The sequence below is a fragment of the Leucoraja erinacea genome, chromosome 30, assembly GCF_028641065.1.
Source record: "Leucoraja erinacea ecotype New England chromosome 30, Leri_hhj_1, whole genome shotgun sequence".
In the NCBI taxonomy this organism is placed as follows: Eukaryota; Metazoa; Chordata; class Chondrichthyes; order Rajiformes; family Rajidae; genus Leucoraja; species Leucoraja erinaceus.
The window spans coordinates 7221011-7238391 of NC_073406.1; the positions used below are offsets into that span (position 1 = coordinate 7221011).

Consider the following 17381-nt stretch of genomic DNA (forward strand, 5'->3'; position numbering starts at 1 on the left):
AGAATAAATAGGCATCAAGTGAGCAAACTAACTTTAATCGTCATGCAGAAACATCCACAATGGCAAGAACTGAATGTGGGTTTAAATTGTTGACTGATGGAGATAGTCAATTGATGCATCCCACAAACTAAAGCTTGTTAACAAGCAAGGGAAGTTCAAACCTGGTTAGTGCGAGACTGTTTCACAGGGTGTAGGATAAATAACATGCAGTTCCCTTAAAACTAAACTAAATTGTTTAGAGAAACAAAAGCACCTGGAAGGCATTAAGAATAGGAATTCATTGCCCATAGCAGTAAACATAGAAAATAGGTGCAGGAGTAGGCTATTCGGCCCTTCGAGCCTGCACATTCAATATGATCATGGCTGATCATCCAACTCAGTATCCCGTACCTGCCTTCTGTCCACAAGTGCTATTTGTGACAGAAGTGACAAAAACTCTCATCACACATAAAACAATGCCTGGTTGCATTCGGTAGAGCCATAACCTGCAGGGCCACAGATGCTGGATGGTAGATCAGTTTTTTTTCAACCACCAAAGACACTGGGTTAAATGGCCTCTTCCAGCATCAATGTTCAGTAATTCCAAAGTATGCCACGGAAGCAAAGCCAGAATTGTGCATTGAAATTAGCCAAAAAAGGTACAAAAATATACAAGAAATGAGCGCACCATCATGGATGATATACTATTTCATTCTACCTTTCTGCACACTCCAACTTCTTAATATCTTGAATTAATCTTGATTATACTCCGTTTCCTTTGGGGTTGGACCTTCAAAGATTCAGAAAGTCTTGCAGTGAACCTGTTCACTGAACATATACTAATGTGGCCCTTCAGCTCATTGTATCTCTACTAGTTCATCCAACTGGTCCCGTACCTTTGTTCCTTAAACAGTACTGCAAATGGTTCCCTTTTTAATTGTATATTTAATTATTTTAGAACAAGTAACAAAGAAAACTAGTGTTAAAATTCAGAACTCTGAGACAAGAAAAATGACAGCATTTAAATGTGATTTCAGTAACCCTATGTCCAGGATCATGATTCCACATATTCTTAATTTTTAAGTTTGAATGTTCAGATTAAAATGATTTTTGAAAATGGAATTTGATACAGCTTTCCACATTGTTTGTTGTGAAGTGTTATAGGTATAAGTGAGGCCGGATAGTACGTATGGATCTAATTTTTTTCACATTCATACTTTCATCCAATTATTGAGATGCTGCTTGAAAGACAAGGGACGAGCTGTAGGAGGGACCCATTCCTTCTCTCCAGAGATGTTGCCTGTCCCGCTGAGTTACTCTGGCATTTTGTGTTTACCTGGGGGTGGGGAGGAGACAGGATATTTGGAAGCTGAAGATGATACGTTATCTTGAAATACATTGTTACATACAGTGGGGGAAGATACCCAGCCCAAGGTGCAATGAAAACAGTCAGGTCAGGCATAGTCTGTGGGAGAAAACATTAATATGTCAAGTTGAAGATACTTTGTCATGAATGGGAAAGTATTAACTTTATGTTGCAAAGACAGCGGGGGAAGAAATTGGACAAAGACGCAGATAGGGTAAACCCAGGGTTGCCATGGGGATAAATGATAAGATTATCTGGTCAATGGGGCCAGTTAAATATCCAAATTTAAAAGCCTTGAAGCAAGGCAAATTAAAGACTACAGAGGAATGGAGGAGAAATGGCAAAATGCTGAGCTGTCCACATCAGTCTGTGCTAATTGTCAGAAAAACCAAGCCACCTATCAAAGCTGACTTACAAAAGGAATGAGAAATTCCAATACGGACAGTGAAAGCAAGTTGTAGAATCCAAATAGGGAAAGAAAATGAACAAAATGCAATATTTATAACTACATGCATTAATAATAACCTAGAACACAGCAGATGACTTCCAAGCAAAGAAAGAAACCCAGAGCTTCACGATTTTCCTTTGGACCAATTTTATTGAATATAATTTGTACAAAAGTCCAGACCAGGTTTGGGCTTAATCTTCATCCTCCTCTTCTTCTTCATCCTGGTTAATCTGGAAGTAACGGAGCTCATAGCTCTCTTTACTGTTTGCAACCACGCGAAGCCAGTCACGCAGATTATTCTTTTTGAGGTACTTCTTGGTGAGGTATTTCAGGTACCTGCAGAAACACAATCGGAAGTCAATAATCGAAGGAGAATGATTGATCTTTGACTACTTGGTCTTTCCCAATGTTTTACCCCACCTATTTCCTTCAGTCTAAAGATCAAAGCCTGTCAAATCTAGACACCATTTCCTTTCACTGCTTTCTTGTATCAAGGTTTGATCATCTGACAAATATAAGGAATCACAACAAATCTAAAATAAGAATAACCAATAATTTTTGATGAGCTTATTAGCAGAAGAGATGATGGCAATATATTTTCTATACGAGACAAATTGTAATCCACCTGCCCTGCTCAGAAAAAGATCAGACAGGTGGGTTATCTTGGTGTTGATCATATTAAACTCAACCATTCATTACAAGGGGGCCAAGTAAATTGTGAACGTGCACACTCTGGATCTCATATACACATACAAGACAGTGAAGACACAGCAGTGTGAGGGGATGGAAGTAGTGCACATTCAGACCTGTCCCCAGGACTACATTGGGCCAAGAGCTGGTACTGGATGTCTTTCAGTCTTGGTCAGAGGATTCAATGCGACCGGCACATCATCCGTCACAGAACTTTCAGGGCCATCATTGCTCACACATCAGTTGAAGAGTGATGGCGAAAGGCAGAGAAAGGACAAGCTGGCTCCCAGCAATAGCCACAAGAGCCTCCAGAAACAAAACTGTCCACCAAAACCAATCCTTATGGCCTGTGCATTGTCCCTAGACCTCCATACCCACATGCTTATCCAAGTATTTTAAATGCCACCATCGTATCTAGCACCACCATCACACCTGGCAGCGCATTCTAGACATTCACCACTCTTGCCCGCAATTGAGTTTTACATTTTCTTTTAAAATTTATACATTTGGTAGGGCCTTAACTATGATCATAGTAAAATAAACACTGCAATCCAGAAGGAACAGGGCAAGACAAAATTGATTGCTGTTTCACCATACTCAATACCTCTCCCTGCATTTGAGAACACAATACATACAAGTACAACAAGAGGGGGATGTTTAGGATTTTAAAAAATAATAATTAGATAGTTCAGGTACCAGAGGATGGATAGATTATATTCTATCCAAAGAGCAGAGGTACAAGTAATGCCATCTGAGATTGATAAGTTTATCCATATACAGAGATGGGAGAAGAAAATAACAGGGGCTCCAACAATTGCAATTATTTTCCAATCTTGTCTGGCTGTAGATACGCAAACAGCAAACTAACACTTATTTTAGACAGAAGGAATATACCAATTAGATTTGTTTATTGTTAAATATACCAGAGTGCAATTAAATTTCTTGTTCATATGAAGCTCAGAGTAAATAATATATACAGTAACGATAAACACCAAAATACAAGAGTGCGAAGCAGCAGAATGGTGCACAAATAATGCAAAATTTGACTAGTGCAAAATAACAGGCTAGCTAGTCTACAATGCAAAGGCCAGTCTACAATGCAAAATAGAATTCCCAGAATGTTTAAAATTCTTTGAAAAGAACAGTTAGAATAGTGTTAATGGAAGACTGAAATATTGAATTGAAATAAGATAGAATTCAATATAATCCACAATTTCTTTGAGCTCCTCAAAATGGAATGATTAAAAAAAAGATCACAGCATCCACCAAATGAGAATCTGGTTTCAACAGCAGCTCATTATCAATGCAAGACTAATGGTTGACAAATATTTTAATGAATAGAAATTTATTAAATGAGGATTCCCAGGACTCCTCGCTTTTCATAACATGCACGAATGATTTAAATGTAGAAATCATGATTAATGCTCACACTGAAAAGTGAGTACATGGTTAAAGAGAGGAAGAAAGCTGCTGGATATCAATAGATTGGTTTCCTATATGGGATAATTTTAAGCAGGGTGGCCAACTAGAGTTTCGAAACTTTTCTCAATATTAAAATGGCATCAGAAAAGGAATCACTGTAAAAATTATGATGTGGTATTTATAGCTTGGCGATGGGAATTCCCGGTCAATACATTTCACACAAGCCTCCTCACATTCTTTATGAAGGTTAAGATATCTTATTTCTTTACTAGCATAATACAAAAACACAATGGCTCCCAATTGATCCAACTCAATAAACTTGCCTTGTCTATCAAATCTCCCCGAACCTCCATGGCTCCAGGAAAAAAAAACGCAGCCTAAACATTCCACCCCCATAAATGATGTCCTCCAATCCAGGCAACATCTTGGTGTACCTCCTCTGCATCCTCTCCATGGTGTTGCAATTAAAATCGTACAAACTTCAATTGCAGTCTAATCAATGATTTGCCAAGTTGTAATATAATATTCCAATTCATATATACTATGCCCTGACTTTGAAGCAAGCATATCCGATGTCTCCTTCGCCATTCCTTTGAACTCTATTTGGGGAACAATGGCCTTGAACTCCAAAGTCTCTGCCCCATTACAGGAAGGATGTGGCGGCTTTGGGCAGGTTGCAGAGGATTACCAGATTGATGCCTGCATTGGGTGGTATTAGCTACAAGGAGAGGTTGGTCAGACTTGGATTGTTTTCGCTGGAATGCCTGGGGTTGCAGGGAGAATATAAGTATATAAAGTTATGAGAGGCATAGATAGGATAGACTGTCAGAACCTTTCCCACCCTGGATGAAAAAAAATCAAATACTAGAGGGAAAAGCTGAGAAGGGCAATGTTTAAAGGAGTCGGGGCAAATTGTTATTTTACACAAGGGTGGCGGGTGCCTGGAACACTTCTGGGGTGGTGTTGAGGCAGATATGGTGGAATTTAAGAGTCTCTTGGATAGGCATATGAATCTGCAAGGAATGGAGGGATATGGATTATCACAGGTAGATAAGAGATGGTCATGACATTATGTTCGGAATAGACATTGTTGGTCAAAGGGCTTGTTCCTGAGCTGTACTGTTCTATGTACTGTCAACATTTGTAAGTGCCATACAATTTATTGTACATGCCTTACTCCTTTTGAGTTGCCAAAATGCAGATCCTCACATTTGTTTAAATTCCGTCTGCCAATGGTCTGCTTAACTTCCCATCTGATCTGTATCCTGCATTAGCCATAGACAACTTTTCTCACTATCCTCAACACCACCTGTTTTTGTTATCCACTATCTTATTAATCATATCTCCAAATTGTCGATATATCACAAACCAAAATTCAAGCACTAGTCATTGTGTCATACCACTAATCAGACTTCTAATTTAAAAAACCCTTCCACTATTATTCTCTGCCTTCCATCACCAAACCAATTCTGAATCAAAGTAGCCAACAACTGTAGGTTAAGAGGTTTGTCCTAAATTATTCGATTGATATTTATGGCCATGTTCCAATATGACCAGAATAAAAACATAATTTCCTCAATAACCAGATGCTTCCATGGTTCTATAACCTCTAATACAGGTACCAATAAAGGATTGCATCCTCAGCCTGTTCTCCACTTGCAACCAAGAAACAAGGGGTTCATATAGCCGCTAGTCTAATTCTGCAGATTTAGTAAGTTCCATGCAAATTATAATATTTTGCTTTCCTGAGGCTAAAGTGTTCAATCCCAGCATTATTTCTTTTGGAACATCACATGCCACATTTGGTTTTAACCAGCATAAGCTAAGCAAGTCGGAACCTCTGTCTGAAATATTTGGCATATGAAGAGATGGCATTTGAAAAGGAATATTTTTCTTTAAGAATAATTGCTCCCTTTGTCTTCCAACTCACCTCTTTGAGAATGGGACCTCAGAGGTAACAGTGATCTTACTCTTGTTCCTCTCAATTGTTACCACATTGCCCAAGTTCCCAGCCTTTCCATTCACTTTAATGCGTTCCTGCAAGAACTGCTCCTGCAAAAGAAAACAGTGGTCAGGCAATTTAATATGTCCTCTGTACATGGGTGGGAGACAATACTGTATGTGCCAATTGTAAGAATCAGCAGGTGGTAAAGAGTGATTTCTGGTATATTACCAATGTAACCAACAAGATTACATTTTGTAAATTCCCACTCTTGATGACAACCTAATGAGCTTTTTTAACCAGACAGGCCTGGACACGAGAACTGGCACTGATGCGTCATCTGCCACAAGCTAGCATTGCCTGGCCTTGAACAATGGGGAAGGTGCAACAACCATACAATCACAAATTTCCTGCAATTTCAGAACACCCAAAACCATTTTCAAATGCAAGGGGAAAATATACAATTAATGCATGCCCCTTAACAGGAATTATGTACAGGAGATCTTGGGATCCAAGACAATAACACCCTGAAAGTATCAACACAAGAAGATATAGTGGCAAAGGCGGCATATGGTATGCTTGTTTAAGGTCACAGCAATGAGTATAACAGTCAACAAGTTTTGATGCAGCTTTATAGGACTTTAGTTAGGCTGCATTTGGAGTATTGGGTGCCGTTCTCCTCACCCTATTACGGGATGTATGTGGAGGCTTTGGAAAGGATGCAGAGTTAGGCAGTATTAGCCACAGGAAGAGGTCGGACAGACTTGGATTGGTTTCTCTGGATTGCTGGCGGTTGTAGAGACTAGATAGAAGTATACAAAATTATGAGAGACATTATCTAAGTAGGTAGTCAGAACCCTTTTCCCATGACGGAAAAATCAAATACACGAGGACATAGCCTCAAATTGTTAGTGCCATTTAAAAAACTTTTAGATAGGCATATGGATATGCAGGGAACGGATCTGGATCACATGCAGGCAGAGGAGACTAGTTTTGTGTTCATCACAGACAATCTGGGCCGAAGGGCCTATTCTTGTGCTGTACTGTTCAATGTTCTATTTGAGTGTTCATTCCTGATATTTATTAACTCTCATGCTACCAGCCAATTGTATTTGAGGAATTCCAATGATTTTGTTTCAGCCAGCTTTCTAGTGTAACAAAAATGTATCACTCATATTAGAAACCGTAAGCATCGAAACCAAAGATACTATAGGAGCTCCTCTCGTATCTTTGATCGAAACTACATGGCTTCTTTAGAATCTTTAGATTCCATCTACTATAAATTAATTTGACATTAAAACAATAGAAAAAAAGTGCTTCACTCATGACCCATGTCAGACGTGGTCAGGTCTAAACCAATAGTTGAAAAAGCCAGAAGACAAGCCACATTATTCCCCACAGAACTCCTCCCAACACTCAGCATCAAGATCCACAAACTAAAACCCACATTTTTCCAATGGGTCATAGACAAAAGCAAGGCAAAGATCGCCCAAGTACAATGAAGTCATCTGGTATTTTGGGTAAATGCAAAGCAATCAAAGCACTCAATGCAGTAATTTTCAACACATTTCCCAACTAATACATTCACTTAATATATGCAACCTATATGCTGCACTCACTAGGAATAGTTTGCAATCTATGTGGAGTGAGCTGTCAACAAGGAGGTTGGTTCCACAACTTAGCTTAGATCATGGAGAACACATGATCTACAAAGGTTTGGTGATCAGTCTTCAATGGTCAGCTTATATTCAACAAACCATAGGGAAGATAGGAGTGAACACTCAAATGACACAAAAAGCTGGAGTCACTCAGTGGGATAAGCAGCATATCTGGAGAGAAGGAATGGGTGACATTTGAGGTCGAGACATCTGAAGAAGCTGAGTTACTCCAGCTTTTTTTTTGTCTATCTTCAGTTTAAACCAGTATCTGCAGCTCCTTCTTACATAAACCATAGGGAAGTTGTCCAGATGTACAGCATCAGAAAGTATCCGATTCAAGAACACTTGGGGGAAGGACTAATATTGAAGGGAATCTGTAATTGTATCTGTCTATCTAGTCCAAGGGGAATAAAAGAAGTCAACTTGCTCCAACCGTTTGATATGAAAAGTTGCTGAATCGCATTTCACATTTTATTATATGAAATGTCAGGAGCTAGGAAAGTCACAACAGGTGAGGTATGAAACAGTCAATGGGAAATGGACAGAGATTGCAGATGCTGGAATATTGAGCAAATAAAGTGCTGGAGCTGAGTGGGTCAAGCATCTGCGGTGGGGAATAGACAACTAGAAATCATGCCACATTGCTAGAAATGGACTCCATCCTGTTGACATTTCTAAGTAAAAAATGCACCTACAGCACCAAAGGGCAGCACAGTGACTGCCTTACAGCGCCAGGGACCTGGGTTCGATCTTGACTATGGGTGCTGTCTGTACAGTTTGTACATTCTCCCTGTGACTGAGGGGTTTTCTCTGGGTGCTCCGGCTTCTTTCCACATTCCAAAGACGTGCAGGTTTGTAGGTAAATTGGTGTCTGAAAATTGTCCCTAGTGTATAGGATAGAACTAATGTACAGGTGATTGCTGGTTGGTACGGACTTGGTGGGCCATGGGGCCTGTTGCCCTGTTGTATTTCTAAAATAAACTAAAAGGGCCCAGTAATAAAAATGTAATAAAAATAAACCGCAGTTGCTGGTTTATACCAAAGATAAACACAAAATGCTGGAGTACCTCAGGTCAGGCTGCATCTCTGGAGAAAATGGAAGATAACATTTTAGGTCAGGACACTTCTTCAGACTGACTTTAGAAGGGAGGAACCATGCAATCAGCCTGAAGAAAGGCCCCGACCCAAAACATCACCTATCCATTTTCTCCAGAGATGCGACATGACCCGCTGAGTTACTCCAACATTTTGTGTTTATCCAAGGCCCAGTAATTGCTAGTCCACAAGCAATTCCTTCCTGATCCACCACTTCCTACCTACCCAACAGGACATGGAGCACCTACTGTACTGGCCAAAGAAATGTGGTCCAAAATGTGTCAGACCTATAGAAGGAACCCAGCCACAAATCCTCTGAAAACTTAACAGCCAGCAAGTCCATATCCTCAGCTTATAGTTATTTTTAAAATAAATTAAAAAATTAATAATTAAACCAGTAACACTGAAGCAAATAAAATTTAAAAAGAAACCAAAAGCATCTATGCATACACAATTAAAAATGCCAAAGTAAGCACAAATAATTTAAATTAAGCCCTCTACCCCTTAATCTGCTGCCCCATTGAAATGAGAGAGCTTTTGTATCCTGCCAGTGGTGCAGAATCCAAACTGCAGTTCAATTTCAGACTGGGATCCACTTCTGGACTCCCTTTTTGTATTCTGAATCAATTTATCAAATCTGGGACTTTCACATTTGACAGTCCACACACGGAATTTCTAGTTTTATTTTAATTTATGCTCATGACTGCACTGGAAGATCCAAACCAATGTTACATCAGAATCAGTTTAAAAAAATACATGCCTATATTTTTATCATATTCCATGATATTGAATACAATAGTTCAGACAATCCAAAGCCAACTCAAAGATGCAATATAAGGTTTGCAAATTAATGGCAGTGTATTTTAACAGGCATGAGATTGGAGGTACAAGTAGGAAAATGATAGAATCCATGTAGATGAGCCAAACAGCCACATATCTACAAAAAGATAGAAATGTATGAAGGTTGTTAGTTCTCAAGGATCCTAGGTGCGCATTGATACATAGGCCGGATTCCAGACACAATGAGGATCCATTGCAACCAATTTTAAATAAAACATAATTTTATGTAATCGTCCAGTTTCAAATTTTGACTGTCCTAAAATAGCCAGTTACCAAAGATAGACAGAAGTTGGTTGTGCAGTTTGTAATTCAAGGAATTAAATCCAGAACTGCATACAATTTAAAAGTAGATTGGAGGAATTAAACTTAGTATCATTGTCGTACAAAAATGTTGCAATTAGCACATTTTGTCACCAGGAAATTAGAACATAGAACAGCACAACAGAGGAATGGTCCCTTTGGTGCAGCGTTTGTGGCAAATTGATCTTACCTGCCTTCATGTGATCCATACCCTTCTATTCCCTGCATCTCCATGTGCCTAGTGAAAAACATCTCAAATGCCACTATCGTAATCTGACTCCACCACCACTATAATTTAGGCCCCCACCACCCCCTGTGTAAAATAATATTTTGCATCCACCAATGTCGTCCTCCTGCCTGAACCTGCATATTAAAACTACAGTGAAAACATTATGCTGCCATAAAATTTCACTAGTTACAGAATAACAAAATGAATAGAAGAGCACAGTAACGTCTTGAACTCAGAACCTTCGATTTAGAAGCAATAATTCTACCAACTAAGCCACGGCTGACAACTCGCATCAACTCAAAATGGAAAGACATCTCTCACAACATGCTGTGTAAGAAGAAACTGCAGGTGCTGGTTTAAATCGAAGATAGACACAAAAAGCTGGGGTAACTCAGCAGGACAGGCAGCATCTCTGGAGAGAAGGCATGGGTGACGTTTCAGGTCTAGACCCTTCTTCTGACTCAGAGCATACTATCAGCAATTTCCATATGACATACAGCATTGACAAAGTCGCATCTGTGGCCCATGCATTATATTCCTGTGTTACCCAATAAAGACTAGGAAAACTTACAAAGTTGGAAGCATCCATGATTCCATCTTCCACTGGATGTGTGCAGTCTAAGGTGAACTTCAGCACCTGTTTCTTCTTTTTGCCCCTTGTTAGAATCTTCTTCTGTAAAGCAAAAGTCAAACAGTTAAAGAGATGCAGAAGGGAAAAATTCTGAAATGATAAAAGTATCGTGCAAAAAATAACCAGTTTTGTTTATTATCACGTTTACCGAGTTACAGTGAAAAGCTTTTGTTGCGCGCAATTGAGTCAGCCGAAAGACAATACATGTTTACGATTGAGCCATTTAGTTTACAATGTCACATCAGGGATTAAGTTTAAAATAATTTAGCTTTTTCATTTTGAAGGAGGGTCCTGATCCGACATGTCACTAAAGGAATATTTTATTTAAGACCGATGTTTTTTCAGAATTAATTGTGATTATTCAGGTTCCTGAAGGCTGTGTATATGGGAGGTATGGTATAAGTACATTGCAATGTACAGCAGTAGTAAGTTTTTATAAAACATATTCTGCTTGCTGAATGCTGACAATTATATGGTTGCTGCTGACAATACCAACTTTGTGTACATCTCCTTTTTCTCATCTGAAATGGCTAGTTATAGCAAGTTGATCACATTTTCACCTCATCAGTGATATTCTCTTCATTCTGCCCAATCTTCCTAAACATTATCTATTACTTAAAACTTTTCTTTCTGACAACCATCAACTGTTTCTACTTGCAGGATTTCTGGCCGATTTGCTGAATGCTTCGACCGTTCTAATTTTAGAACACATTGATGTCTGGAAACAAATATAAGACATGGCAAGCATGGCACATTTTCCATCCTTGAAGTGAATCAAATGGATTTTTGAAACAATCCGTGGTTTCATGTTTACTGAGGCTAACTTTTAAAAAAAGTTCCCTAGTTGCCTTCTTAAGATCTAAACTCAGATTGTTAAACAGCTGTCCAACAATTTTGCCTCTTGGAACAGTAAGGAATGGCTGCATTTAGCATGTGCTGTGAAAGCGCAAATGACAGATGTCGGCTACTGATCTCGAGGCCGGACAAGGTGAAAACCCGTCTCTGATCAAGAAAAAAGTTTTTACTTTATTTGTAGATCTTTAAATTAATTAAATGGGTTGAAAAACTTCCCAAACACGTGCCACGCGGGGCGAAAGATCAGCTCAACATTTCACCACTAAAACGGAAAGCAGCCGATCCCAGCAGTAATGAGGGACAGTGCTGACGCCTGGGCCGGTTGGTGCAAAGACCGAGAACAGTCTCCACATTACAACTCGCACCCGAGGCCGAGAGCTCAGGCCTACACCCACCGGCCCGCCCGCCCGCTAACCGCCTGTCCGGGGGCCGGAAGGATAAATCGGTACAAAGGCCCAACGCGGGGAACTCAAGGACTCATGGTTTCGAAGAGCGGAGAGAACCACTCGGTTTTTCCGCCACAGCCACCGGCAAAAGGCTGGGTCGCGGCGGCGGACTCACCGCAGGAGCCATGTCTCCAAAAGATGGCGGAGCGAGAGAAAGAGGGAAGGCGGGGCCAGCGCGCGCATGCGTGACGGCTGGTCGCAGGAGCTCCAATCACCACACAGGTAGGGCGCAGGCGCCTCCCCTTGCCAGCCGGGTCGAGGGATCCCACCAATCAGGGAAGGGTTCAAGACGTCACCGCGAGATGGAGCAATGGGAGCACAACCTGTGCGCTTGCGCATTGGTGCGAGGGAGCGTACCAATCAGCGAGCAGATGGAGCTGCAGGCCCCGCGGATGGGTCGGGCTAGGCCCTAATGACAGGTACAGGGACAGGGACAGGCCTCGTCGCCGCCCTCTCGGCTAATAAACGTTTCCATAACCCATTATACAGACTGCATGCAAAGAAAGGTATGGGATACATGCAATGACACAGTGTAGGGTCCAAACCAGAAACGTCACCTACTCAAAAAGACAGACACTAAAATACTCGAGTAACTCAGTGAGACTGACAGCGTCTCCAGAGAAGTGGATGACGTACGTGAAGCTCACCGTTTGACCTGTTTTTACAAAATGTTAAATGGTCAGCTCGTCATAGACTACAAGACCTACACCAAACCCAAACCAATTAGGAGCAGACGAGGCATTCGATCCAATTTGTGATCCCAGCTACAAAGACAGATGTATACAGCAATTCGTTCGTCCCCCACACAATTAAAGCATGGAATAATCTCCACCCAACTATAGTTACCCAACCAGATACAACTACATTTAAAGTAGCTCTTTCTTCCCAATAACCCTTTCTGGCTTAAGCCATCCCTTCACCAACTCCAGTTTAAATTCCATTTGGAATATTTTGGAGGACCAAGAAACCAAGAAACCAACCAAGAAAAATCGAAGGAGTAACTCAGCGGAACAGGCAACATCTCTGGAGAGAAGGAATGGGTAACGTTTTGGGTCAAGACCCTTCTTAAGTACTGGATACCAGCTGAGTTACTCCAGCGCTTTGTATCTGTTGAAGAGGCTCAGCCAACGCTTCATGAAAGTTTGTTTTTTTAACCTTTTATCAGTAGATCTGTCTAAAATCCAAAAGTAAGTCTATCTGAAACATTGATTGTTTCTCTCAATAAATCCTCCCACTCCTACATTTTCACTGATATACTGGAAATTTATACGTTGATTTATACTGTTGATTTATACAAGAAACAAGGATACTTTTTTTTTAAACTTACGATGGTTGTAGCTTTCTTATTGTGGCATTTTACACCCAAATTAAAAAATTTCAAACAGTATATTACTGCAACAACGCAGAGAACATTGTGTCTGTAACACCCATTGAGGTCCGATCTATACAAATACCATTTCCCAGCACAAAGCCCTTGTTTTGATGCCCATGGTTCATATACATGCTTCTTAAACATTGTGTGTAGGCCTCCATCATGTTATAGCTGAGGAAAAAATCCCCACGTCCTTCCAGAATTTCCTAACATTACCGTAACCCCATGATCTCTGGTCATAGATATCTCTACCAAGACGAAACATTTTCTCTATCTACCATCCGTCACCTTGCCTGCATTCACATGCAGGTTGTTAATGTGTATAACAAACAGTAAAGGTCCCGGCACTGATACCTGTTGGACACCATTGACTGAAGTCCCCGTGGACTGCATCAACTGCATTACCCTCATCAGCACACTTGGCCATCTAAAATTCATTTAGTTTAGTCAGATAAGGCTTCCCTTAATAAAACCATGCTGACTCTCTCTTATCAATGTGTAGGAAGGAACTGCAGTTGCTGGTTTAAATCGAAGATAGACACAGAAAGCTGGAGTAGCTCAGCGGGTCAGACAGCATCTCTGGAGAAAAGGAATAGGTGACATTTCAGGGCGAGACACTTCTTCAGACTGCTCAGTTTTCTGTGTCTCTCTTATCAATTTCTGTCTCGCTGTGAATCAATTATCTTCCTCAGAAGTTTTTCTATTAATTTCCCCCGGACTTCTGTTGCACTCACCTGTCATTAATTAGTTAGCTTATCCCTGCTGACCTTGGATAAAGGCACAGCGTGTACTGTCCTCCAGTCATCTGACACTTCCACTGCGGTCAAAGCAGATTTGAACATTTCTGCCAAAGACCCAGAAATCAATGCAACCTTGTATATACCTCATCTAGCTCTGCAGATTTATTGACCTTATAGCCCATAAATCTAATACCTTCTCTTTTTCAACTATAATTTGTTCTGGAATTCCATCACCCCTCATTTTGAGTTAGACAATAGACAATAGGCAATAGGTGCAGGAGTAGGCCATTCGGCCCTTCGAGCCAGCACCACCATTCAATGTGATCATGGCTGATCATCTACAATCAGTACCCTGTTCCTGCCTTCTCCCTATATCCCCTGACTTTGCTATCTTCAAGAGCCCTATCTAGTTCTCCAATTACAATATTTTTCTCATCCGTCATGTACAGATTGGGGCCTTAATCCATAATGAACCCTCTTCTTTCCCCGATTACCTTCTTGCCTGGGTATATTTTGCAAAATATTTTGATATTTTCCAAATCTTTCCTGCCAATGCCTTTCTGCGTTCCTCTTTGTCTTCATAATTATTTTGGAACTTCCCCTCCAGATTCTATTCCACACTTTGGCATTTTCACTTCTCCAAACCTGCCTCCGACCATCAATGTCCCTTGTCATAAAGCTTTCGAGTAACTGTCTACCTTACCCGTCACCATTTCAGGGACATCGTGGCCCTGAACTCTCACAATTTAAATTTTGTTTTCCTGCATTGGTTTTCTGTTGACTTATCTGAAAATGGCTGCTTCCAGGCTACTTCAACTAGATTTGGTTGTGCTCCCAACCCAAAATGTCACCTGTCTATGTTCTCCAGAGATGATGCCTGACCCACTGAGTTACTCCAGTACTTTGTGTCTTTTCTAGTTAACCTGCATCTACAGTTCATTATGTCTCCTTGACATGTTGGGAGCACAGTTCGTGTTCACTTGCACGTAGGTCTCTGCGCAGAACTGTTCATCAACACTTGGGATTGCATTATTACAATGGATCTCTTACTAAGACCACACAGGGGGTGTTGTGTTCAATGCAGGTCCCCTAATCTGAAAAAAAGTTGTACATTACACATACTATCGAGGTGGTGCAGCAAAGAGTCACGACTGGTTCTTCACGCCGAGGGTCTGCCTTACAAGGAGTGATTAAAGTAGCTCAACCTCCCTTCTCTACAGTATACAAATGAGAGATGATCTTATTAAAAACTTTTACAAGAGGGTTCACCAGGATAGATACAAAGAGGATGTTCCTGGGCGAGGAGAATTGAAATGCACAGTCAAAAAATAAACCATAGGTCAATTGTATTGTATATCTTTATTGTCATTTCCTGAGTATTCACATACCCAGAGGAAACAAAAAAACGTTGCTCAACCAGTGTCCATTCAGTGTGCATTAAAAATAAATAGAAATAAAAATACATGTATCATGAACAAATTTAACACTCTTCTAAACATTCAATAGGCGTTCCGATCGGCAGCGGCACAACAGTGGCTCTGCTGCAGTGTGTCCAGGTTGGTGGTTGGTGCGCGATACTTTGGCAGGGGGCAAAATCCATTTAGCAGTCTTATAGCCTGTGGGAAGAAGCTGAGGAGCATCCTGCCTTTTTGGAGTGCTAAAAGTAGCTGCTCCTGTACCTCTTCCAATGGCAGGATGGAGAAAAAGAGGTCATGCGATGGGTGGTAGGGGTCTTTGATGATGGAGATGGCTCTGCTGATACATCTCTCTTCCTGTATATGTCCAGCAGGAAAGGGAGTGGAGCACCAATAATCCTGCTGGCGGTCTTCACAATCCTGTCTAGTTGGTGCCGTTCGTACGCCTTGCAGCTCCCGAACCAGGAAGTGATGCCGTAGGTCAATGTGCTCTCGATTGTCCCCCTATAAAAAGTCCGTAGGTGTGTAGTGGGGAGACCTGCTTTACGTAGTCTTCGGAGAGGGTGTAGTCGCTGCTGGGCTCTCTTGACCAGTGCTGTGGTGTTGGCCGTGGACGTCAGGTCATCAGACAGATGTAGTCCTAGGAACATCACGCTGCTGACCCTTTCCACATCAGCTCCATCGATGTGCAGAGGTGTATGGTGTTGTTTCCCCGCCTTCCTGAAGTCAACCACCATCTCCTTAGTTTTTCCCACGTTAAGAATGAGGTTGTGGGATTTGCACAATTGGTGCTGAAATTAGGAGGAATTTCTTTACACAGATGGTGGTGAAGCTCTGGGGTCCTCTACCTTGGCGGCAATGGAGCCTTGGTCACTGATTACATTCAGAACAGAAGTTAATGGATTTCTGATTATGAAAGGAATGGAAACGGCACGGAAACAAGCTCTTCAGCAAAACTCATCCAAGCTAACCAAGTTGCCCAACCAGGCTCGTCCAATTTACCTGTGGCAGGCCCAGATCGCTATACAAGTACCTGTCCAAGTATCTTATACATGTCATACTTGTACCTGCTTCTACCTCTTCCTCTGGTAGCTCATTCAATATACACACAACCTACTGTGAAAAAGTTGCCTATCAGGTACATTTTACGTCTTTCCCCTCTCACTTTAAACCTATTTTCTCTTGTTTTTGATTGATGATGATGATGATGATACTTTATTGTCACCTGCACCTCGCATACAAAGTATACAAAACAGTCACCTCAAAGCCGCTGATGAAGTTACAATGTACTCATTCCTTCTTCGTTCCCCCCCCACCCTGATCCCCCTTTGTTCTCAGTGCCTCCCTCGCCGGGTCCCCCTTTGTTCTCAGTGATGCGGTCCAACCCCGTCCTTAGTCTGTCTGAACCCTGAGGCTCCGTCCTTGGCCCGACTGCGTTCAAGGCTCCGACCCGGCCTGCAGCTTGGGGGAGGAGGAAACATGACTGGAGCAAAAAATAAACAGCTGGAGGATCTCAGCAGGTCGAACAGCATCTGTGAGGAGAAAGGAATTGTCGGCCTTTCGAACGGAGAACCTGCATCAGGACACTTGAATGGAGTTGGGAGAAAACTGGAGTTTAGAAGAATGAGGGGAGATCTTATAGAAACCTATAAAATTATAAATGGACTGGACAAGCTAGATGCAGGAAAAATGTTCCCTATGTTGGGAGTCCAGAACCAGGGGTCACAGTCTTAGAATAAAGGGGAGGTCATTTAAGACTGAGGTGAGAAAAAACTTTTTTTCCCAGAGAGTTGTGAATTTATGGAATTCCCTGCCACAGAGGGCAGTGGAGGCCAAATCACTGGATGGATTTAAGAGAGAGTTAGAGCTCTAGGGGCTAGTGGAGTCAAGGGATATGGGGAGAAGGCAGGCACGGGTTATTGATAGGGGATATGATCACAATGAATGGCGGTG

General features: G+C 41.3%; 2 protein-coding genes across 2 annotated transcripts in view; one reads left to right on the forward strand and one right to left on the reverse strand.

Annotated features, from left to right (window-relative positions):
- Nucleotides 1-1923: 1923 nt before the first annotated feature.
- Nucleotides 1924-12154, reverse strand: rpl22 (ribosomal protein L22). Its single transcript, XM_055659351.1, has 4 exons — nucleotides 12017-12154; nucleotides 10541-10642; nucleotides 5836-5957; nucleotides 1924-2129 (listed from the first exon to the last, which is right to left on the reverse strand). Exons 1-4 carry the CDS (start codon nucleotides 12026-12028, stop codon nucleotides 1985-1987), a joined length of 381 nt encoding a protein of 126 aa, XP_055515326.1. The 5' UTR covers nucleotides 12029-12154; the 3' UTR covers nucleotides 1924-1984.
- Nucleotides 12155-12248: 94 nt separating this feature from the next.
- Nucleotides 12249-17381, forward strand: part of rnf207b (ring finger protein 207b) — a 44666-nt gene continuing 39533 nt past the window's right edge. The window contains exon 1 of the mRNA XM_055659331.1: nucleotides 12249-12320. The gene's annotated coding sequence lies outside the window, so the exon portion shown is untranslated. The remainder of the gene's footprint in view (nucleotides 12321-17381) is intronic.

What these genes read in the sequence shown, in the direction of transcription:
- rpl22 (XM_055659351.1), bottom strand. An exon ending in TCATGGATGCTTCCAACTTT is followed by an intron (nt 5,958 to 10,540) that starts GTAAGTTTTCCT and finishes TTTCTTTTGCAG; the next exon opens with GAGCAGTTCTTGCAGGAACG. An exon ending in GAGGTCCCATTCTCAAAGAG is followed by an intron (nt 2,130 to 5,835) that starts GTGAGTTGGAAG and finishes GTGTTTCTGCAG; the next exon opens with GTACCTGAAATACCTCACCA.